The 24,069-nt window shown below is 41.7% G+C and overlaps 1 protein-coding gene across 1 annotated transcript; it reads left to right on the top strand.

Annotated features, from left to right (window-relative positions):
• Positions 1 to 18,033: 18,033 nt before the first annotated feature.
• Positions 18,034 to 20,020, top strand: LOC121978677. Its single transcript, XM_042530985.1, has 8 exons — positions 18,034 to 18,217; positions 18,318 to 18,562; positions 18,630 to 18,794; positions 18,907 to 18,999; positions 19,153 to 19,260; positions 19,335 to 19,420; positions 19,486 to 19,849; positions 19,934 to 20,020. The coding sequence occupies exons 1-8, from the start codon at positions 18,034 to 18,036 to the stop codon at positions 20,018 to 20,020; spliced, it is 1,332 nt and encodes a 443-aa protein (XP_042386919.1).
• The last annotated feature ends 4,049 nt before the right edge of the window (positions 20,021 to 24,069 follow it).

Raw genomic sequence — 24,069 nt, 5'->3', positions numbered from 1 at the left:
AGAGGAGGAGCCCAAGTGAATAAACGATCCCATCAATTATATATAAAGTTAAAATTTTAATTTAATTTAGTAAAAAATACTGCATATAATTTTTTTTATTTTTTTTACAAACATTCAATATTACTCGATCTTAATAAAATCACTCTTATATATTAAAACTATTTTAAATGACTACGATCATGGTTATTACCATAATGATTTTAATCATTTAAAATAATTTTAATTAATTTTTAATGTTTTAAGTTGATTTTTTAAAAGTAAAGGAGGTCCTCTTAGGATCCGAATAATTAATGGCGCCGCCTTTTAATTTTTTGCCCGGCTTGTGCTCGGAGGACAGTGGACGGGCGCATTAAGAGGTAGGTTTAGATTAGATACGGAAATGATAAAATCTTTCTCGAGCCTGTCCTTGGATCCTCTCCGATCAATGCGGCCGCCCGGCCGGTCGGGTGGCCTAAGCCCGCGTTGTTTAGCCTAGCCGAAATTATAGATCCGGTTCAATCTACCACACCACCAGATCGTTCGACCGTACTGGCTAGTAGTTAGTGGTGGATGGATCTTGGGCGGACGCAGAATCTTGTCCATCGGAATCCAAGGATGCAATCTAACGGAAGGGGTACGAGACGCACGAGGGGCGATGGTTTGTTTAATTTTTCTGGTAAAGTTAATTTTTTATTTTTAGTGAAAAAAGAAGAGCTGTATCCTCGAGGATTAACCGCCAGTTCACATTTTTTCCTACCAGCCGTCACGTGCGGTGCTTATCACCACGGGGTGGTCCCGCGGCAACGCCATCGCTGGGTGGGTGCACGAGCGGCCCTTGATTCTGGCAAAACGATAACGACGCGTGGCGGGCATCCACGAACAGACGACAGCGGGCCGAGCGAATCGGCGCCCCGCGCCCCGATGAGCTTACCTGAAGGGCATTTCTGGCAATGACAAAAAGGGCGGCGGCCCAGAGGGTAGATGTAGCAACGGGCCCCACCTAGGGCTGCATCCTTAATCGATGAACTGTCAGACTCGCACGTGTCAAAAGAAAAAAAATCAGGAAAGGAAAAACAAACTAAAGAAAGATGGCCAGATTTTACAATTATGGATCCTATCAAATAAAGGCTCCCTAAATTATATAAACAGATTTTTATTGAAAATTTTTAAAATTATCAAATGGGGTAGAATAATTTTAAAATTATTAAATCATATATTTATTTTTTATTTTGACTGATATTTTTAAATAGTAGTATCGACTTAGCCCTGCATTGAAACGATTTACAGTAGACTTATTTATTTTTTAAATTAAAATTAATTTTAGAAAAAATCCATCAATTAAATAAAATTAACAGATATATCAAATAATCTATATGTTTTTATAATCTCGGATTAAATTTCGTTGTTATATATTCGTTTACCTCTTATATTATATCTTTATCTTCAAATATCAATTTAATTTAATATATTGAGAGTAATAATTTTTAAACATGAATATATTTAAAAAAATTTAATTTATGTTTAAAAAATTATTGTTCTTAATATATTAAGTCAAATTGATGTTTGAGGATATGAACATAATCAAAATAATTAGTCGAATACATAAAATCTAGTTTTATGTCAAGATTATTTGATCTATCAGATAGATTTTTTTAACACGAATTTTTAAAATTTTCAAATATATTCATGTTCAAAAAATCATTACTCTCAATACATTAAGTTAAATTGATAATTGAGGGCATGTATATAATTAGGAGAAATAGACGAAAATATAGGAACTAGTTTCATATCAATCTGAAATTATTTAGTCAATCAGTCGATTTTAGGCAAACTCGTATGATTTTTAAGGGAATGAATATAATCATGAGAGAAAGAAGAACACATAAAAATTAATTTCATGTTAATCCAAAATTATATTTAAAATTGACTTTGATTTAAAGAAAGGAAATAAATTCGACATAGAGTCCATCTATTTGACTATTCCAAAGTATCAGTCAATTAATAAGGATAAAATAGAAAATAGATAGATAATTTAATAATTTTAAAATTATCTATTTGATAATTTTAAAATTTTACCTGATTCGATAAGAAGCTGTTATATAAATAAAAGGACTCTATTTTTTTTTTTAAAAAAAAAAGAATCAAAACAATACCCTATCGCATATTTTATTTTCAAAAAATTTCTGATCCAATTATTGTAACAATTGCACGTTATTTTTACTTTCAAATATTAGTAGAGTAGTAATCATTAATTGTTACAATTTGTAAAAATTAATCTGTAATTATTACCATGTATAGAAACTACTAAACACTTCTTATTATATTAAATTATTTTTTGATCAATTAAAATAATTTTGGTTAATTTAAAGTGATTTTGATGTAGTTTAAATAATTTTTATTAGTGCAATCTACCTTTGGTCAAGCTTTACTAGGTTGACTAAGTTCAAATTGGCTGAGTTGGATTTCAATATTTGATCAATATATTAGTTGGACGTTAAGTAAGTCAAAGTTTACCAAATATTTGATAGTCGATTAATATGTTAAGTTGATTAAGAGAAAAAGTAAAATGGGTTAAAATTGATCGAATACTTGACAAGATAAAGTTCTAGTAGGTCAAGGTTGGTAGGATGTAGGCAACGAAGAAATCCCGACAGGTCAAGGTTGACTAGATGCTAGGTAATGAGAAGTCTTGACAAGTCAAAGTTGATGAAATGTCGGGCAAAGGAAGTCCTACTAAATTAAGACTAACTGAATATCAAATATGATGAGAATTTGGCTTTGATAAGGTTAAAATATGAGTATTAGTTGATTGATATAGTATATTGATTAGCTAATGGACACAAAACTTCAAAAATAGGATTGTTACCATGTTGTTATAGTATTGTTATATTAATTGTAAACAATCTTTTGCTATGGTAATATTTGATTGCTAAGTTTGTTCAGTCGAATGATGTTAGTATAGCAGTAAACAGATGCTTCAAAAATCGATTAGAAAACTCAACTGGTCATAATAGTCGACTGATGGAGTGTATCAGTCTACTGATGGAGTGTATCAGTTGATTGATGTCATTGTTCAAGTGAACAAAATGTTCAGAACTGGACTATAAGATTTGATTGATTAGGCAACAGTTGACTAATGATCATGGTCAATCGACTGGTGCTGAGGTAGATGGAGTCGTTGAGCTGATAGGTCAAAGCAACATTCGAATCTATAGTTGATCAATCGACTGATGGGTAAGATATTGATATGCAGAAATCAGCTTGAATAGCAACCATATAAAAGAAGGTTTTGAGGTGTTTTGAAGGTGCAAATTTTTAACGGGTTAGAGGCGAAGTGCTGCATTTTCTACTAATCCTGTCCGAAAATGGGAAGGTCGAAAGCTAGTGATGTGGCTACTACGCTGACTAGTTGTAGAACGTGCTTTGCTCTGTAAAACAAGTAATGTCAGTGCCGAGTCAGGGAAGGGGTCCCCGGCGTTGACCCTCTGACGCTCAAGTCAGTCACTAGAAGTGTAGAAGGAAAGCAGAGCAATAGTAACGCAAGCGCAAACAGTAATCACGCGTACCTCCTCCAGTGATGGATCCCCCTTTATATAAAGCCCTGTTGGGTGACGTGCACACTCCTTGAAGTGTAGGCACGTTCTCCAATATGTCCTATGAAGGGACCTGTCAAGAAAGTACCTCTGACACCATACCTTAACAGGGTATACATATCCCTGACAAAATAGTAGAATCTTCCACCGTACGATCCACTTGTCGACCATGCTTCGTGTCAACAGAACTATCTCCCAGAAGAATATTGAGAGATATGACAATGATCTCGCTGCTTGGCTGAGCGGGGTAGCTACTAGACTGAGTGAGGTAGCCGCTCGACCGGGGCTCCTCCGCTCCGTTGATGGCCAGATCCCGCTGCTTGGCCGAGCGGGATAATCGCTCGGTCGGGACTCCTCCGCTCTGTTGATGGCCATGTCCCGCTGTTTGGCCGAGCAGGATAGCCGTTCGGCCGGGACTCTTCCACTTTGTCAACTTTAGAGAGATGACAAGGCCCCGCTGCTTGGCCAAGCGGGGTAGCCGCTCTGTCAGGATCCCTCCGCTATGTCGACCTCAGTTGCTCTTTCCTGCGGTGACTGTATAGTAGCATGCCCTCCCCGCTCAGACAAGCTCTTCGGTCTCCTTAGCGTCCTACTGCTCCACACTGAGCGTTTGGTTCTCTTATCATATTATATGAGCTAGACGGGTGGCCCGCCTAGACACTTATTGCCGATTGACCTCTGTAATCTCTTACTGATCAGGCCCTGATTGCCCCGACTGGCCATTGTAGCTAGCCTCCGTTTGGTCACCGTAGGCAAGCCTTTTAACACCTTGGTATTGACCACTTTGACTTTGACCTCCACCTCGGCAGTTGACCAGTGTCGGGTGGGCCCTCCTCTATCGTCACATCATAAGTCTCTCCCTCAAGTCTAGTCGAAGGAGGCTACAAGTTCGACTGATTGGACCAGTAGAGTTTTCAGTGGCTTCCACATCCGATTGGACCAGCTACTCTCTCGAGTTTACGCCGCTTGGATCAAGAGTTTACGCCGCGTTTACATTTGTTTGGATTATATCTATGAAGGTAAATAGTGATTCAGACACTCGGCAGTGTGATAACCCACTCTCTGTGCCGATCGGGATGATGGGCGACAATACTTGGCAAAAATTTTATTTTCCCTACACCCCCTCGGATGAGCGCCCTTTCACAGTAGCTGACGTCATCCAAATTTCTTGAAGACCGTATAAATCTCTGATTATTATGGCCGAGCACGCGGCCATACCTTTTAATTAAGTCTCATCAATGTCTTCCGTTAGCTAAACGTCACATGTCCCACTTTCTGTCGTGGCACGTTTGATGTGACAAGCGGATATCTGCTGCTGATGTGATATGCACCTTTTCAAATTCTACGGTCAGATCTTCTCTTAGTTTTTCGAGCCCTGGATCGGACGACTCAGGGCGATCGACCACAAGGTTTATAAACCTCACTTGCGTCGCCATCTTCTGCACTCCGTGTGCCTTCATCTATAAGCCATCTGCGACGCTTCTCCTTTTCTTCTTCTCCGGTGATCTTTTCTGTAAGATTCTTTACCTTTTCCTTATCGAAATTCGTTCGCTGCTTCTTCCTGCAGCTTTTATTTTCGATGGCCAGTTCTTCGCAACTCCCCATCACTGTCTCTGGGCTCTAATATACTTCCACCGAGTCCAGGTTTGACAAGGACAATATTGAAAGTCTGAAATCCATCTATGAATTTCCATCCGACTACCAAGTTACTATTCCTTCTACGTATGATCGGCCACACGAACCACCTATGGGTTTTTTGTGTTTTTTTAAGGATTAGTTTATCGCCGCCCTACGGTTCCTTGTTCATCTGTTCTTCTCTGTTGTTTGCAAATATTTTCATATTTTTCTTAATCAGTTAGTGTTGAACTCCTTTAGGCTTCTATGCAGGGTCATTGTCTTGTTCCGCCCGGACGACATTCTTTTGACTCCTCGGCTCTTCCTTTATTTTTATTACCCTAAATTGTCCAAGACAGGAATCTTCTTGTTCCAAGCCCGAGTGGGCTTGGTCTTATTTGATAAGATGTCATCCTCTAATAAGAATTGACAGGACCACTACTTTTTTTCCCGATTTCCCGAGCAGCCAGACTTTCTGACCGGCTAGCAGATAGAGGTGACGAATCCCCCATCGCTTGGGAAGTACATAAGCCAATCAGACTTTCTCCAGGCATCTTCCAGTTTAGCTGGTCAGAAATACCACATTCATCGGTTGCTATTGGAGGGCACCCTTTATGTATTCGGCTTGAGCCCGATTCGCACACGGCTTTCGTCCAACCTAGGTATGCTCTCTTCCCTTCATCCTTGAATCTAACTGATTTTGCTTTCTTTTTTGCAGTTCGCATCATGTTAAGGGCGCGTCTAGCCGGCAAGAGTAGACTCGTGGACGTTGAGATCAATGCTACGGCAGTGGCTGAATTGGAGAGTTGAGGCCTACAGCCGGTCGGCTCCCACGAGGATCGCTCGGCCAGGCCGAAGGAATGCAAGCATCAGCCAGCGAGGGTGGGAGAAGTCAGACAGCGACGAGTGATGCTATGGCCGAGCCGACCTTTCTCTCAAATGACCCTCGATATTGCCGATCGTAGTGGCTTCTGAGTCAGCCACTTCAGGCGAACCCTTGCAACACCGCAAGAGGCGCCGCGCGGAAGGGTCCTCCCAATTAGCAACTTTTGCCCTGCAGACTCCAACACAAGGCGATTCACGACCTTCCTCCGAGCGAGGTGAGACATCTACGCCTGCTCTTCTTGAGCAAGGAGCCACATCACTCCACACCTCATTGTAATCCTACCGAACGCCGTCATTGTCCGAGCTACCGCTGGGGACGATTTGTCACCATCGGTCGCCCTTCTGCCCCCCTATCTTTGTCGGTGGCCCAAGTCTCCCGCATTCGACCGGTCACAATGCCCCTGTCAATAGGCAGAGCTACCTTAGATCCCTCTAGTCCAAGCAGCCAGAGGCAAATAATGTCAATTATACATTTGTCGATCAACGAGTGGCGCAGTCTAAACGACATTGAGTCCCGCACCCCCGAGCAACAAATATGCATCTAAGGGTCGTTTGCACAAATATGGGTCGATGCCCGGGCCCGTGCGGCGATCATCTCTCCCGAGGAGCTTGCGAATAGCTATACCCAGATGTCCACTGAGGTATGTAAGTAGCCTTTGTATTTACTTCTTTTTATCCGTTCGGCTCTTACCATTTTTCTGATGCTATAGTACTGGGTCAAGAGTCTGGCCATGTGCCAAAGACTCGCATTTTTAGAGCATGAAGTCTAGCAACTATGCACGCAGAGTGGCCAATCAGTAGCTTTTGAGGCGCGTTTGGAGCAGGTAACTGCTGAGGCCGCTCAACTGAAGGCTGATTTGCAAAAGAGTGTCGAGCTGCTAGAGGCAAAGAGAGGTAAGAGCGCCGAGCAGGCTTCGTAACTGGCGAGGCTCAATAAGTAGGCCAGTTCCTTCGAGGTGAAGATCCGTTCAGCTAATACTAGGAAGCTCCGAGCCATCGAGGACCTAGAGATCAAGAACAAGGAGACTCGGATCCTGGCTCAAAACTTTAAGGAGGCGATTATAGCTCTAGCTACCGAGCAAGAGAGCTGATCGGCTGAACAAGCAGCGGCACAAGAATAGCTCACCGCTAAGGATGCCGAGCTGGCCACTTTGAAGGCAGAGCTGGAGGTTTCCCGAATGGCCTTGAAGGAGTATCAGAGCAGTGAGTCCACCCAATTTGAGACCCTAAAGTGGGATTACCTTCGCTCAGACCCTTTTAACGACCGACACATCGTTCGGGTCATCCGCCTTTTCAACCTCGTCATTGATGGCACGCTCGACCAGTTGAAGGCCAGCGGCTATATTCCATCCGCATTGACCAACAAGGTCATCAGTCGGGATAAGCTGACCAAATAACTACCCGATGATGTACTGGATTATCTGGAGTGAACCCGCCCCTGCGAAGCTCGCCTCATTTTGTACTGCCCTCGCCAACTTGTAAAAGTTTCTAAGTCTTAATGCATGATGACCTGTTCGACGCATACTTATTTATTTGATTTTGTATTTCATCATGAATCGTTGCTCGACGTTTCTTTATTTTGTTGGTTGTCACGCTTACTTATGCATTCTTCGTCGCTCTGTTCGAGTAGGACTACAAACCACTTACCGTTTTGTGAAAAATTTCTAAGTGCGGTGCTATGTCCTCCTGAATCCCGATCGTCGATGTAGCCAGTCGCTGGGATATCCGAGCGATCGATTCAACGCTGCCAAATGACTCTATTTTAGTGGAAACTGTCGCTTTTTCGAGCAGCACGTTTCCTGATCAGCCTTATTCTCGGCTTACATATTTGTTGTTCCTCTTCGTTTGTCATAGACTTGGTTTTAGAGCGACCGATCAGCCGTTATTTATTATAGACTCGGGTTTATAGTTATCGCTCAACTGTTAACGAAGACTAGGGTTTAACGTCGTCGCTCGACGGTTGACGAAGACATGAGTTTAAGGTCGTCGCTCGATCGTTGATGAAGACTAGGGTTTAACGTCGTCCCTCGATGATTGGTGAAGACCAAGGTTTAACGTCGCCGCTTGACGGTTGACGAAGGCCAGGGTTTAACATCGTTGCTCGACTGTTGACGAAAACATGGGTTTAAGGTGGCCGCTCGACCGTTGGTGCAGACTAGGGTTTAACGTTGCCGCTCGACGGTTGGTGTAGACTAGGGTTTAAGGTCGCTGCTCGACCGTTGACGAAGATATGAGTTTAACGTTGTCGATCGACGAGTGACGAAGACCAAAGTTTAATGTTGCCACTCGATGGTTGACGAAGACCAGGGTTTAACATCGCCGCTCGCCGGTTGGTAAAAACCAGGGTTTAATGTCGCTGCTCGTTAGTTGGCAAAGACTAGGGTTTAACTTCGCCTCTCGATGGTTGGTTTGTGTAGACAAGAGTTTATAGTAATCGCTCGACTTTTAACTTTGCCGATCGGCACAAGAGTCTTGGATACTTGTGAATTTTATTCATCGTTTACCTGCGTTTATAGGACATTCTATTGCAATATTATTTGTATTTATCCACACACCTCTCAACCAGTCATATAGGGTTGGAGATGGTTCGCGCTCCAAGGCTGATTGAGTTTTCTGTAGGACCGTCGCGGCCGACTAAGAGGGGGTTGTTGGATAGTCCTGTGAACACAAAAAGCAAACAACCCTTCCTCGAACTCTTTAAGCTAACACTTGCATAAATAAAGTAGAACAGTACATTAAAAACATAAAGTAAGAGACAAGAGGTTTACTTGATTACAACCGATGTGGTTGTTAATCCAAGGAAAATTAAGCACTAAAATACTCCTTCAGGCGAAAAAGCCTCTTACAATGTTGAAGCGCAGAAACAGAAACTTAACTACAACTCTAAAGCATACAAGCGTTGGAAATGATTACTTGGAGTTCGTTGAAAAGTTCTGGACCAAGGCTATATTTATAGCCTTGGTCGGGGGCACCTGGAAGGGTTCCGGGTGCCCTGAGGGGGATAAAATTTTATCCCCAACGTTCAGATCGCGTTTGACGCGATATGGTCAGAATTCAAGGTCCGGGCGCCCGGAGGGATTCCGGGCGCCCCGGACCAGTAAAGTCAACGCATGTTGACTTTTTCATCCGGGACCACTGCTCTGGTTCGGTTCGGCTCGGTCTGGGTCTTCTACTCCGGATCCGCTCGCTTGGGTGATCTTTGCCATCCGGAAAAGGGCTCACCCGAACCCAACTTCCGGTCTTCTCGAGCAGCCTTCCGCTCCAGCTTCTCGTCACTCGGAATCGCTGCGTGTTTCCTTCTCGTCCACCAGCGTACTCATCCGTAGTCTTTGTCCCTTGGTCGCACCCCGTGCTGACCTTCTCGTTAGCTGCGTTTCTTGCTCCCGAGCAATCTTCCGCTCCGGCTTTCGTCTCTCGGAACCACCGCACGCTTCCTTCTCGTCCACCGGGGTACTCTTCCGTAGCACCTCGTCCCTCGGACGCACCGCGTGTCGTCCTTCTCGCTAGCTGCGTCTTCCACTCGAGTACCTGTGCTCCTAAGCTCCTACACACTTAGACACAAGGTTAGAAACACACAGGACCTAACTTAACTTATTGATCACACCAAAACAACCTTAGGGTTCCAACAATCTCCCTCTTTTTGATGTGATCAACCCAAGTTAAGCTAGGGTCAATAATAGAATGAAAATTAAACAGTTTATTTTGCACTAACGTGCAACAAGATAAAAACATTAAATTTCAAGATAGAAACATTAAATTTCAAATTTTTTAATTTTCTACCTCCCCTAGACTTATACTTTTTCTTCTCCCCCTTTGATCACATAAAAAAATGGGGTTGCTAGAAAAATCTAAGGGTTGACACTTAGAAAATTTATAAAGATCTATTTCAAAGATTTTTTGGAAAGTATTTCTAAGTCAAGAAAATTTTCTAAGTCAAAAATAACTTTTGAAAAAATTTCTAAGTATTCGTCATCAATAATTTCTAAGCCTAAAAATTTATGCAAGAAAATTTAAGAGAATTGATATCATTTCTTTAAAAGAAATGTTCTATTCATTTATTTATTTATATATTTTATTCTAATACTTGTATCAGAGAGTTTTAAATTTCCATTTTAACTTATTACAATTTCTCAAATTTGAAGTAATAAAATTTGAACATGCGAAGAATTGTATCATGTTAATTTCGGTTAATAGTTTGTCGAGATACTTTAATCGACAGGCTATTTCTTTCAACTTTAAAGCAACAAATATTAAACATGCAAGAAATTGTATTTACAAAATAATTGGTAAAACTTCATTTGACAATTTTTCTAATTTGCAAGATTCATTCGACAAAATATTTTGTAGCTTGCAAGAATCTTTTGGCAATATTTCTGATTTGCAAAATTCTTTTGACAAAATAATTTGTAATTCGCAAAAAATCTTTCGTCAAAACTTTTTTCAATTCAAGAAACTCTTTCGATAATATTTCTAGTTTGCAAGAATCTTTCGTCAAAAGATTTTATAATTCAAAAAATTCTTTCGATAATATTTCTAATTTGCAATAAGAGTTCGGCAGTTGATTTTCTTGTTCCAGAGGCGTAGATCGAGTTCTTCTCCATTCGTTGTCTTTGGTTCTTCATAGCCACATTTCAATATTAAAGAAATACCAAAATCAGAATTAAGATATACCTCCATTTGTTTCTTCCATGAAGAAAACTCCCCCTCGAATGCTAGTGGATATTCGCTAGCTCCTGCCATCATTTTGTTGCTTCAGACGGCGGTTAGTCCTTCTGAGGTGTCTCGGCTCTGATACCACTTGTAGGACCGTTGCGGCCGGCTAGGAGGGGGTTGTTGGATAGTCCTGTGAACATAAAAAGCAAACAACCCTTCCTCGAACTCTTTAAGCTAACACTTGCATAAATAAAGTAGAACAGTAAATTAAAAACATAAAGTAAGAGACAAGAGGTTTACTTGGTTACAACCGATGTGGTTGTTAATCCAAGGAAGATTAAGCACTAAAATACTCCTTCAGGCGGAGAAGCCTCTTACAACGTTGAAGCGCAGAAACATAAGCTTAACTACAACTCTAAAGCATACAAGCGTTGGAAATGATTACTTCGAGTTCGTTGAAAAGCTTCTGGACCAAGGCTATATTTATAGCCTTGGTCGGGGCGCCTGGAAGGGTTCCGGGCGCCCTGAGGGGGATAAAACTTTATCCCCAACGTTTAGATCGCGTTTGACACGATCTGGTCAGAATTCAAGGTCCGGGCGCCCGGAACAGCGCCCGGACTGTTCCGGGCGCCCCGGACTGTTCCGGGCGCCCCGGACTGTTCCGGGCGCCCTGGACTAGTAAAGTCAACCCGTGTTGACTTTTTCATCCGGGACCACTGCTCTGGTTCGGTTCGGCTCGGTCCGGGTCTTCTACTCTGGATCCGCTTGCTTGGGTGATCTCTGCCATCCTGAAAAGGGCTCACCCGAACCCAACTTCCAGTCTTCTCGAGCAGCCTTCCGCTCCGGCTTCTCGTCCCTCGGAATCGCTGCGTGTTTCCTTCTCGTCCACCAACATACTCATCCGCAGTCTTCGCCCCTTGGTCGTACCCCGTGCCGACCTTCTCGCTAGCTGCGCCTCTTGCTCCCCGAGCAATCTTCCGCTTCGGCTTTCGTCCCTCGGAACCATCGCACGCTTCCTTCTCGTCCACCGGGGTACTCTTCCGTAGCACCTCGTCCCTCGGACGCACCGCGTGCCGTCATTCTCGCTAGCTGCGTCTTCCGCTCGAGTACCTGTGCTCCTAAGCTCCTGAACACTTAGACACAAGGTTAGAAATACACAGGACCTAACTTAACTTGTTGATCACACCAAAATAACCTTGGAGTTCCAACATTTTCTTCCTTCCTCATCCTGTAGGTAGTAAGTATGCTCCCGAGCTAAGCTTTTGCATGACCTTGTAAGGTCCCACCCACGGAGCTTTGAGCTTGGTGACATCACCGACCGAATTTATTCTTTTCCACACCAGATCGCCAACCTGGAAGGACCTTGGGATTAACCTCTAGTTGTAGTTTTGCTTCATTCATTGCATGTACATTGTGAGCCAGACGGCGGCCTTATCTCGAGCTTCATTCACCAAATCGAGCTCCATGAGTCTCTGCTCAGCGTTCCCCTCGTCGTAGAGCTGCACCCAGTTGGTTTCTACTCTGACCTCGACGAGGACCATCGCCTCGCCGCCGTACACCAGCTTGAATGGTGTGACACCGGTCGCCTCTTTTGGTGTCGTGCGAAGAGCCCACAAGATACTGGGGAGTTCATCGACCCAACTGCCTCCTGTGGTCGAGCCGAGCCCGTAAACCTCTAAGGATCTACTGGTTGGTAACTTCCGCTTGGCCGTTGCTATGAGGGTAGATCACTGAGGTGAAGACTTGCTAAATGTTGTAGCCTTCGCACCATTTCCCGAGTCTCCGTCCGGCAAACTGCCTCCCGTTGTCTGAGACGAGCCGGTGAGGAATGTCGAACTGGCACAAGATGTTCTGCCAAATAAACTTGATAACCATCTGTTCAGTTATCTTTGCTAGCGGCTCGGCCTCCACCCATTTTGAAAAATAATCCACCATGACAAGTAGGAATCTTCGCTAACCAGTCGCCATTGGAAACAGTCCAACGATGTCCATGCCCCATTGGTTAAACGGGCAAGACACCGTAGATGCCTTTATCTCCTCGGTTGGTCGATGCTGGATGTTGTGATATTTTTGGCATGATAGACAAGTGGCTACTGTCCGAGTGGCATCATCTTGAAGCGTAGGCTAGAAATATCCGATGAGGAGGATCTTTTGGGCTAGCGATCGGTCGCCCGGATGACTTTTGTATAAGCCTTGGTGCACTTCTTGAAGGATGTATTCTGCGTCCTCCGATCCAATACATTTGAGCAGGAGCCTGAAGGAGGCTCTTTTATACAGCTGGTCCCGATCAAGGTGAACTGTCTGACCCTCTTTTTCAGTAAATGGGATTCCTCCTGACCGGCAGGTGTGATGCCCGATCGGAGGAACTCTATTAGAGTTGCCCCCCCCCCCCCCCCAATCGCTCGGGAAAGCTATTCCCTCCATCCTATCGATGTGCACCACCAATGAGACTTGCTCGATCAGCTACTCTATCACTACCGGTAATAATGAACTAGCTAACTTAGTCAATTCATCCGCAGCCTGATTTTCCGACCGGAGGATCTTCTGAATCACCACCTCTTGAAAATCGGATTTTAACTTCTCAAAAGCTTGTACATACAACCTGAGTCGGGAGCTACTTATCTCAAACATCTCTAATAGTTGTTGAGTGACTAACTGAGAGTCCGAGTGGATGAGGATTCTTGTAGCTTCGGCATGCCGAGCTACCTGTAAGCCGGCTATCAAGACTTCATATTCAACTTCATTATTCGTCACCCAATAATCTAATTAAACAGATAGTTGCATCCTGTCTTCCCGCGATAAAATCAGAAGAATGTCGATCTCGCTGCCTTGTTGAGTGGATGAGTTGTCCACATATATCTTTCACGTTGTGTTTGGCTTGGCATTCAAGACCTCGGTAACGAAATCAGCTAAGGCCCGAGCCTTGATCATCATTCGAGATTGATACTGTATGTCAAATTCACTCAACTCAGTTGTTCATTTGAATAGCCGCCCAAACTCTTCTAACTTGAGAAGGACCCTTCCCAAGGTGCTGTTGGTCATCACGATGATAGGATGCGAAAGAAAGTAAGGACGGAGTCTCTGAGCGGCGAACACTAGTGCATAAGCCAACTTTTCAAGACAAGTGTAGCGGGACCCTGCATCTTTTATTATATGGCTTAGAAAGTACGTACACAAGCTATTGCTCATGACCGTTCTGCCTTACCAATGTCGAGCCGACCACATACTCGGTGGACGACAAGTAGATCTAAAGCGGTTCGCCAACGCTGGGTTTGGTCAGTACAGGCAAAGAGTTAAGGTTCTCCTTGAGCTCCTCCAGTGCCTTGTCGCACTCCGCATCCTATTGAAATTTTATTGCTCAGTGTAGCACCTTGAAGAACGGATGACTCCGATCGGATGACTTGGAGATGAACCTTGATAGTGCAGTAATCCGTCTGGTCAGTCGTTAGGCCTCCTTCAAGTTACGGGGTGAGGGCGTGTCCTGCAGCACCTTCACCTTTCTCGGATTCGCCTCGAAGCCCCGTTCGGTGATGATGTATTCGAAGAAGCAGCCACTCCTTGCGCTAAATAGGCACTTATTCGGGTTCAACTTTATTCTATAAGCCCTCAAGGTTCGACAAGTTTCCTTGACGTCTGCACAAAAGTCAACAGCTCTGAGGGATTTTATTAATATGTCATCGACATATACCTCCATGTTGCGGCCGATCTGTTGTCAGAATACCTTGTTCATTAGTCTCTGATAGGTGGCGCCAACGTTCTTCAATCCGAATGGCATGACATTGTAGCAATAGATTTCGTTAGCCATTATAAAGCTGACCTTCTCTTGATCCTCTTGAGCGAGCGACACTCGATGGTACCCTTGGTACACGTCGAGTATGCAGATCAACTCGCAGTCCACCGTAGAGTCCACCATCTGATCTATCCTGGGTAGCGGATAGAAATCCTTCAGGCATGTCTTATTCAAATCATGGAAGTCGATGCATATTCTTCACTTGTTGCCCGGCTTGGAGACCAGCATGACATTTGCGAGCCAGCTCGGGAATTGAACTTCCCGGATATGACCGACCTCTAGCAATTTTTCTATCTCCACTCGGATGATCTGATTTTGCTCAGCGTTGAAGTCCCTCTTCTTCTGTTTCATAGGCTGAGCGTCCATTCGGACATGAAGCTCATGCTAAGCCACGTTCGACGAGATGCCCGGGAGCTCGTGCGTCGACTAAGTGAGCACGTCATTGTTTCGCATAAGGCAGACGACCAACTCTGCCTTCTTCTCGCTTTCCAGGTTGGCAGCGATAAATGTAGTTGCCTCTGACCGGGTGCGATGGATTTGGACCTCCTCCTTTTCTTCATAGACCAGCAAAGGAGGTTCCTCCCTAGTAGCATTCACCTCCAGGCAGGGGTTCTTCCGAGCGGCCATTGCTTCAGACTTGACCATCTCGACGTAGCATCGTCGAGCGGCCAGCTGGTCGCCCTTTACTTCGCCCACTTCGTTGTCCACCGAAAACTTAATCTTCTGGCAGAAGGTGGATACCACCACTTGGAACTCGTTGAGCGCCGGTCGGCCCAATATGACGTTATAGGCAGATGACGTGTCCACCACAATGAAGTTCATTATCCTCATCCTCTTCAGCAACTCCTCTCTAAGCGAAATGGTCAGCCATGCCTGGCCGATCGGCAACACTTCGTTGCCTGTGAAGTTGTAGAGTGGGGTTGTCATTGGCTACAACTCGCTCCTGTCGATTTGCAGCTGGTCGAATACCTTCTTGAATATAATATTCACCAAGTTTCCTGTATCAACAAAGGTTTAGTGAATAGTATAGTTATCGATTACCGCTCGGATGATGAGGGCATCATCGTGAGAGATCTCTACTCCCTCTAAGTGTCAGGGGTCAAAGCTTATCTTAGGTCCTTCAGTCTTCTCTTTGCTGCATCCAACAGCGTGGATCTCCAGTCGCCGAGCATGCGATTTCCTTGCTCGGTTGGAATCACTGCCAGTCGACCCACTAGCAATCATTCTAGTTTCTCTCCAAGCGGCGTTGCTCTTGTTCTCCTCCTCTCAAGCCGAGGCGTTGTTCTGCTCAGTAGGAACTCGGGCGAGACTCATGTCGTTCCTCCGTTGGGGCTGATGATGGCGGCGCTCGGACGCCCCTCTTCTTCCTCCCTCCCGCCAGTTGGCCGGCATCTATGATGCCGATCGGGTGATGGTGACCGACGATGATATCCACGTGGTCCCGGTTGGTTCACAATCGACGTCAAATCATAGCAGTCGCGCATGTTGTGTGTCATCGACTGATGGAAGGTGCAGAATAGTGGCATCCACGCCTTGCCTTTTGCAGCCTTTGGACGATCAACTGCTACATGCTGCATGACATGTGTCCTCGGCTCCTTGTGTTGCTGGCACTACAAAAAAACCAATATTTTAGGACCGGTCTTCTAAGAGCGTTTGATTAACCACTCTAAATATGTGTAGCAACAAGAGTGGTTAAATGAAACCGCTTGTAAAAGGTAAGAGTAATAGAAGCGGTTGGAAAACCGATCCAGCTGATTAATTGTAGCATCAGTTATTTCAAACCGTTTTAAATGTCATTAAATTTAAGAGCGGTTTTATAAACCGATTTAATTTTTTGTTTGGTAGCGGTTTATTAGACTTTTTAAAGTGGTCAACAAAATCGTTTCTACAAAGTCACATATTTTTTTAAACTAGGGTCTTTTGCCTATTATTAATATTTAAATTTCCTTAATTTTTAATCCTACGCCCCACATACACACAACAAATCGTGATTCATTCTCCTTACTCCTTAAAAATCCAACATTCCGATCGAGATACTTAGAAAAAATAACAATCCAATTTCTGCGCCATTGTTGGCTTCTCTGTCACCGGAAATTGACTCACTTGTATAGGTAATACGCATGGAATCCATCTTCTAATTTTATTAAAAATTATTTTATAGATAATAATACAAACTGTCAAATCTCGATTGATTTGATGAAGTCCAAAATTAAATTACATTAATATCCTTTTTTATTTTCATACCTAAAATAATTTTAAAACTTATTAATAATTTTATCTTCTTATCTTTATCAAAAATTTTATAAAATAAATACACGCAACATGTGTATTTCATTAATCAAAATGTGAGATGCATTACATACTTTAATTAATGAAATAAATAAAATAAATAATCGATGCATATAATTGAAACGTACTAAATAAATCTGAGAAAGGGAACAAATAAATTTTTTGATATATTACTAAAATAGATTTAAAACTACAATTTACAATTCCATTAATTGTAGTATGATACAATTATAGCATGATTTGGAGAGTATGATATATAACGTCAAACAATTGTAGTAAATGAAGAGAAAGTTAAATCTTATGTGCTAAAATTATTTTTAAATTGTGTGTTTTCAATTTTATCAATTCTCAGTTTCAATTATAAACTAGCCATCAAGACCATTTGCAAGAAAATGGTCCGTATATATTTTAAAAATCATAAAATAAAAGTGTTAACTAAACAATTCACGCATTTTTGTTTAAATACTCATTATAATAATTCACTATCAATCTTATCATTGTCTATATTTTAAAATATAATCATATTTTATTTATATAAATGGATGCAATGGAAAATTTGCTCGTTGGTAAATTATTTTAAGAAAGAATAAAATTCCTATACCTGTACAATTTTAATATGGTTTACCAAGATTCTAACCATAAAATTTTACCAAAATAGAAACTAAAATACCATGTTTATTGCCTATGAAAGGGCTCCCCTTTTTTAGCGCTCACATTATTTTGCTATTTTTTTTTGTGATTCCCGCTTTTAATTTCTAGAACCCTAAACTTACCTATCTAATGTATTGATATATATATATATATATTGCTTCATCTACTCATCTCCTTTTACCGATACTTCTCAGGGAGAACATTACAACTAACTTTGATTCTTGGAGGTAATTTCTTGCTTGAAGTAATATATTTGAATCTAGTTTCTAGAATTTTGGATGACTGTCCCAGACTATCATATTGTTTTAGGCGTGATTAATTTTTATTTTCATAGTTTAAAGATGTTGATATCTCGTTATGTTTTTGACTACCTTTTGTTAGCTTTTATTTATTGTCGTCATTTGCAGATAAAATTGTCTGATCTTAATTTTCTGACCTTTTTTTTTGGAATTGTCAAAATTTAAAGATATAAAATCTGGATAAGGGTTATGTGCAACATAAATATGAGTATGTAATCATCTTTTGAAAAATGTCACACACTTATTGTCTATTTCTTGTAGGAATTGCTTCACTTTGAAAATGGTGAACAAAAGAATTCAAAAGTTGCTTCAAAATACCAGAGGGCGATCTAGAAGAGAAGAATCAAATAATAGAGGATTAAATGGTGAAAATGAATCACAAGATGTACCACTGCCGCACTCTCCATCGGAAACACAAAATGCTGAATTGGACTTACAACACAATGTTGAGCATAATGAGGAAGGTTAGAATTTTTTTGGGGATATGAATAGCTAATTGAATTTACAATGAAGTAACATTATGTTTTTTAATGAATTAACATTATGTTTTAAATACTTTTTTAGGTTCATCTCAAAGGAGCCAAAATACACGGGATAGGACAGTGATGAGGGATGTTCATTCATTAGGTCCCAATGACTTACTAGTTGTAAGATTTAATGAAAGGGGTCAACCTTATGGAGAAATGCAACCCACGCTTTCAAATTTTGTGGGAACGATTGCTCGAAATGGAAACTTGTTACCCCTTAGTTTTCTAGACTGGAGGAAAATACCTAAAAATCGTTTGGATCTTGCATGGGGATATGTAATTGTAAGTTGAGAATCTTTTAGTTCCAAATTTCTATTAGAAATTAATATAATTTGTTTAATATTCATAGGAACATTTTTGTATCCCTACTCGCCACAAAAAAATTGTGATGCAAATGATGGGAGTTGCATGGAGGCGATGGAGGACCGAAGTCAAGGCAACGTCTTATGACCCAAATATTCCTTTAGATGAGCTCTTGCAAATTCGTCCTGTCCCTCATAAGCTGACACTCGAGGTTTGGGAAACTTTATGTGACTATTGGAAGAAGAATGAGGCAGTAATAATAAATTTATTATTTTGTACATATAGATGGGTGTATATGATGCATTTTTGTTAACCTATTGCAGAGAATGTCAAAAATTAATAGAGAAAATGCTCATAAAAAACGAAGAATTCATGCACAAGGACGCATAAATATTCCAACATTGGAAGATAAATTTGTAAGCATTATATATAATGATTGTTTTTATAAGTTCTATATAATTTTTAATTTACAAATTCTATATTTTTAGGGCCGAGATTTAAAGTATTGATTAAAGTGAATAGAATATAGTTGGTGTTAGTTAAGTTTGATGGCGCAATTTGTTGATTAGTTTCAGGAAAATGGTGTAAAACCTACTCGTATTGAAATATTAGAATTAAGTTGTCATAGTAAAAAGAAAGGAAGGTCTCCTATTGCTGATGAAGCTATACAACATGAGGTAAGAATTCTATTTCAATTTTTTAAAATGACTTGTCAATATTTTTGTAATGTTATTCACAATTTTTGTGGCAGGCTTTATTGAATGAGGCTGTGAAACGCCATCTCCAAGACATGCCAGAGGGAACAGATCCAAGACAAGTGCATGAGCAAGCATTTCGGTAATGAGCACATTTAATTTTTGCTAAAGTTATAACTTTTATGATACTAATTATTTTTTATGCAGTGAGGTGTTCGGGCCTGAGCATTCTGGCCGAGTTCGATGTTTAGGAGCTGGTGCACTGCCTAGCCAAGTTTTTCCTGACCAATATAAGCGTAGCCATTGCCAAGGATATGACACTGCTTCGGATGCCATAGAAAAGTTCAAGGAAATGAAAGAAAAAATAAAGGAAATGGAAGCTAGGGAGGCAGAGCGAGAAGCACGACTACAAGCAGAAATGGAAGCACGTGAAGCACAAAGGAAAACCGAGATGGAGCAATCAATGAGGCGGATGCAGGAACAACAATTCCAAAATTTTATCCGTATTATGCAAAGTATGATGGTTGGAACTGCTGGGGGATCTCAAGGACTCGAAACATTACCGGGACAGGTATTAGCATGTTTGATGTTAACAAATGAGTTATTAAAAATTACTTGTATAAATGCATGATGTAAAATCCGCTTTCTTTTGTAGATGACAAGTGTGATGGCAGAAATCATGCAACAATATATGAGTATTCCATCAAACGCTCAAGAAAATATCCGTAGACCTCCTCCATGAGAGAAATCAAATGGTAGCAGCTAGAATTTGAGAAAAAAGATATTTTGATTTATATTAAGGTTGGAAATAAAATTCACAATGATTGTTCGTAAGGATTATGTACTGATTTTTTATGATGGAATGCTATTGTTTTTTTCATCTATTTATTATGTTGAGTTATGGAATGATTTATAAAGAAACATAAATGTTTTTTTTTAAAAAAAAAATCTGCCATCTACAAAAGACCGTTCCAAAAAATTAAAAAAAATTGATGTTAAACCATTCCAAAATTACAAAAAATCGCTTCGAAATATGACTTTCAAGAGCAGTTCCACATGAACACATATAGAAGCAGTGAATAGAAACCCACATTTAGGAGCGGTTATTATGTGCTCCTGATATGTGCAAACAAAAGCGGTTTCGTAAACCGCTCCTAGTTTTCACCTTCTACAGCGGTTTAAAAACCATGGCAATATCCATGTTTCACAATCGGTTGGTCAACCGATTCAACATCCTCACTTACAAAATCGGTTAACAACCGTACCTAAATATAGATTTCAGATCGGTTTCAGAAACCGCTCTAATTGAGGATATATTAGAGTGGTTTTTAACCGGTGGGAAAACTAACATTTTAGAGCGGTTAGGACAACATTTACCACCGCTTTTATCTTCCGCTCTAACTGGGCCTAGCAACGGTGGCAACAAGTGCGCTTGCCAAACCGTTGCAATATTTATAGCAGCGGTGGAAAACCGCTCCTATAAGTCAAATAAACCGGTCCTATAGCTTCTTTTTTTTGTAGTGTGGGCTCCTCCCAATCGAGGCCCCTTTAGTGAAGAGGTAAATAAGATATCACCAAAAAAACATACAGTCCAATGGTACAAGCGGTCCCAATCACATCATGTCCAAACAAATGCTGGATTAGTGTGAGTACTCGACGTACCGTCTAGTGTTTCGATACTCTACACGAGGCATAACACCTAGCACATGGGATGGTGTATGCGTAGATACTCCAACCTACATCGCTGTCAAACATAACCAAACGACAAGTAATCTCACACTCAATCACAATAGACAACACATCACTGTCACCAATGCACTACTAGGGGTTGATGGCTGCTCGATGGTCGCCGCTCGAGTGCTACTGGGGGCTCGGCAGGTGCCTCCTTTCTTCTAGCCGCTTGGGTTTCTTCCACGTTTATATATTCAGTGGCCTTCTTGAGTGGGTGATCGAAGTCCCTCGGTGGCTTCCGAATGAGCGATTGGAAGAACTCTCTTTCGGTAAGCCCCTAAGTGAAGGCGTTCACCAATACTTCTGAGGAGACCGCTGGAATACCCATGACCACCTAGTTGAAGCGCTGTATGTAGACCCTCAATGCTTCCCTAGGTCCTTGTTTTAAGGAGAACAGATTGAAGTTTGTCTTTTGGTGGCGGCGACTACTAGCGAAGTGGTGTAGGTACACCGCTCAGAAGTCCTTGAAGTTGTGAATGGATCCGTTCAACAACCTCTTGAACCAACGTTGTGCTGATCAAGAGAGGGTGGTGAGGAAGACCAGACAATTCACCCCGTCGGTGTATTGACGAAGTGTGACCGCGTTATCGGACTTGGCCAAGTGGTCTTCTAGATCAGTGGTTTCGTTGTATTCCCCGATCGCCAACGGGGTGTAGTGCCTAGGCAAAGGGTCATCCAGAATCCCTTGTGAGAATTTTTGATTGATCTGCTCAGGCGAATGATCGCCCCTTGGTGCCTTCCCCTTTTGTACGTTCCGAATGGGTGCGTCGTCCAAGGAAGATCCCCGATCCTTGTCTGCTCGGCCTTGTTCCTCTGATGGAGTCCGGAACAATGCTCGATGGAAAGGGATCGGTGCATTGGGTACCTCCCCATATGTGCCAGTCAGCTTCTTATTCTGTCCCAGAGCATATGCACGCTTTGCTCGGTCTCTATATTCTACTTGATACCCGGTCGCTTACATCACGAGCTCATGCACTTGGCCTCAGCCAGCATTTGTTGTTGTTGTTGCTTTACCATCCTTGTCGCTCAAGCTTGTATAAGCATGTCGAGCTCCTCCTTTGTCAGCATACCGTAATGAGTCGTCTAGCGTCCTCCATCTTCTCATTTCAGATGCAGGCTATGTTCTCACAGACGGTGCCAAAATGATACTATTCGAAAGCGAGAGAGTGGAAAGCTGGGGATGAGGCTGCTACACTGACTGGCTGTAGTACGTGTTCCGCTATGCAAAACAAGTAATGTCAGTGTCGAGTTAGGGAAGAGGTCCCCGGCGTTGGCCCTTCGACGTTCAAATCAGTCACCGAAAGTGTAGAAGGAAAGTAGAGCAACAGTAACGCAAGCACAAACAGTAATCACGCGTACCTCCGCCGGTGATGGATCCCTCTTTATATAGAGCCCTGGTAGGTGACGTGTGCGCTTCTCTAGACATGGACACATTCTCCAATATATTCTATGAAGGGACATGTTAGGAAAGTACCTATGACATCATACCTTAATAGGGCATGCATATCCCTGACAAGACAGTAAAAGTTTCCACCGTACGATCCGCTTGTCGACTATGCCTTGTGTCAGCGGCACTATCTCCCAGAAGGATATCGAGAGATATGACAATGGTCCCTCTGCTTGGTCGAGTGGGGTAGCTGTTTAGCTGGGGCTCCTCCACTCCGTTGATGGCCATGTCCCGCTACTTGGTCAAGCGAGATAGTCGCTCAGCCGGGACTCCTCCTCTCTGTCAGCTTCAGAGAGATGACAAGGCCCCGCTGCTTGGCCGAGCGGGGTAGCCGCTTGGCCGGAATCCCTCCACTATGTCGACCTCAACTTCTCTTCCCTGCGGTGACTGTGTAGTAGCATGCCCTTCCCGCTCGGACAAGCTATTCGGTCTCCTTAACGTTCTGCTGCTCCACACTGAACGTCTGACTGTCTTACCATATTATCCGAACTAGACGGGTGGCCCGCCCGGACACTTATTGTCGACCGACCTTTGTAACCTCTTGTCAATCGGGCCCTGATTACCCTGACCGGCTGCTATAGCTGGCCTCCACTCGGCCACCGTAGGCGAGCCTTTTGACACCTTAATATTGATCACCTTAACTTTGACCTCTGCCTCGACAGTTAATTTGTGTCGGGTGGGCCCCCCCTCTATCACCGTATCATCTATCATAAGAGGCAATCCAAAGTAAAATTCACTTGTGAAATTGTAACTTTAATTTGTGTTTGTGTATTTGTTTTGTATTTTTTTTTATAACAATGGGTGTTGTAAGAGGTTTTTTCATCTTCTGAAGATATTCGGGAAGAAAAAAGATAGATATGATAGATTATTAGGATTAAGCCTTGGAGTAGTCGTCTTAGGCGGCGGTGAATCAAGTAAAATCAATTTGTTGTGCATATACTTATATTATTTTGTTGTATTTTATTTTTATTGTGTATTAACTTTATAGATAAGTACAAGATCAAGATGAAGTCATCGAAATTATTCACCTCTTCTAGTTTGTAAGGTTCTAATAATTTTGACTAAATTAATTAAAAATATTTTAATATATTAATGTTCAGAATATAAGATATAGGGTTAAAGGTCTTCAGTTTAGAATTTAATTACAACTATCTTGTAACTTACCAACTAGTTTCTGTAATAGTATTAAATGTCTCGAGATAAAATATGCGGTGGAATGCCCTTTTATTTTTTTTATTATATATTTTTGATATTATTATAAAATTATGATTTATAATTATTATAGTATAAATATTTCAACTCCAATTAATACTAATAATAATATATAATTTCTGATCATATAATAGTTATGAATTATACCTATTATAATTATATTTATATTATTTTTATATATTGTAATAGTTATTATAATAGTTTCGAAAATAAAAATGAAGTTTCTTTTATGATTTTAATATTTTTAAAATTTTTATCAATATCTAAAATCCTTTATTGCTTGTTAATTTTCACTGAATAAAAACAAAAAAAAATCTTTATTAAATATTTTATCATCTATATGTCTAATAAAATCAGAGTCAGTCAACTACCTTAAAGCATGCATTTGTCTGTAGCTGAAT

This window comes from Zingiber officinale, chromosome 4B (genome assembly GCF_018446385.1).
Source record: "Zingiber officinale cultivar Zhangliang chromosome 4B, Zo_v1.1, whole genome shotgun sequence".
NCBI lineage: Eukaryota > Viridiplantae > Streptophyta > Magnoliopsida > Zingiberales > Zingiberaceae > Zingiber > Zingiber officinale.
The sequence above is the reverse complement of the archived record's forward strand: the minus strand, read 5'-3'. Positions and strand labels throughout refer to the sequence as shown.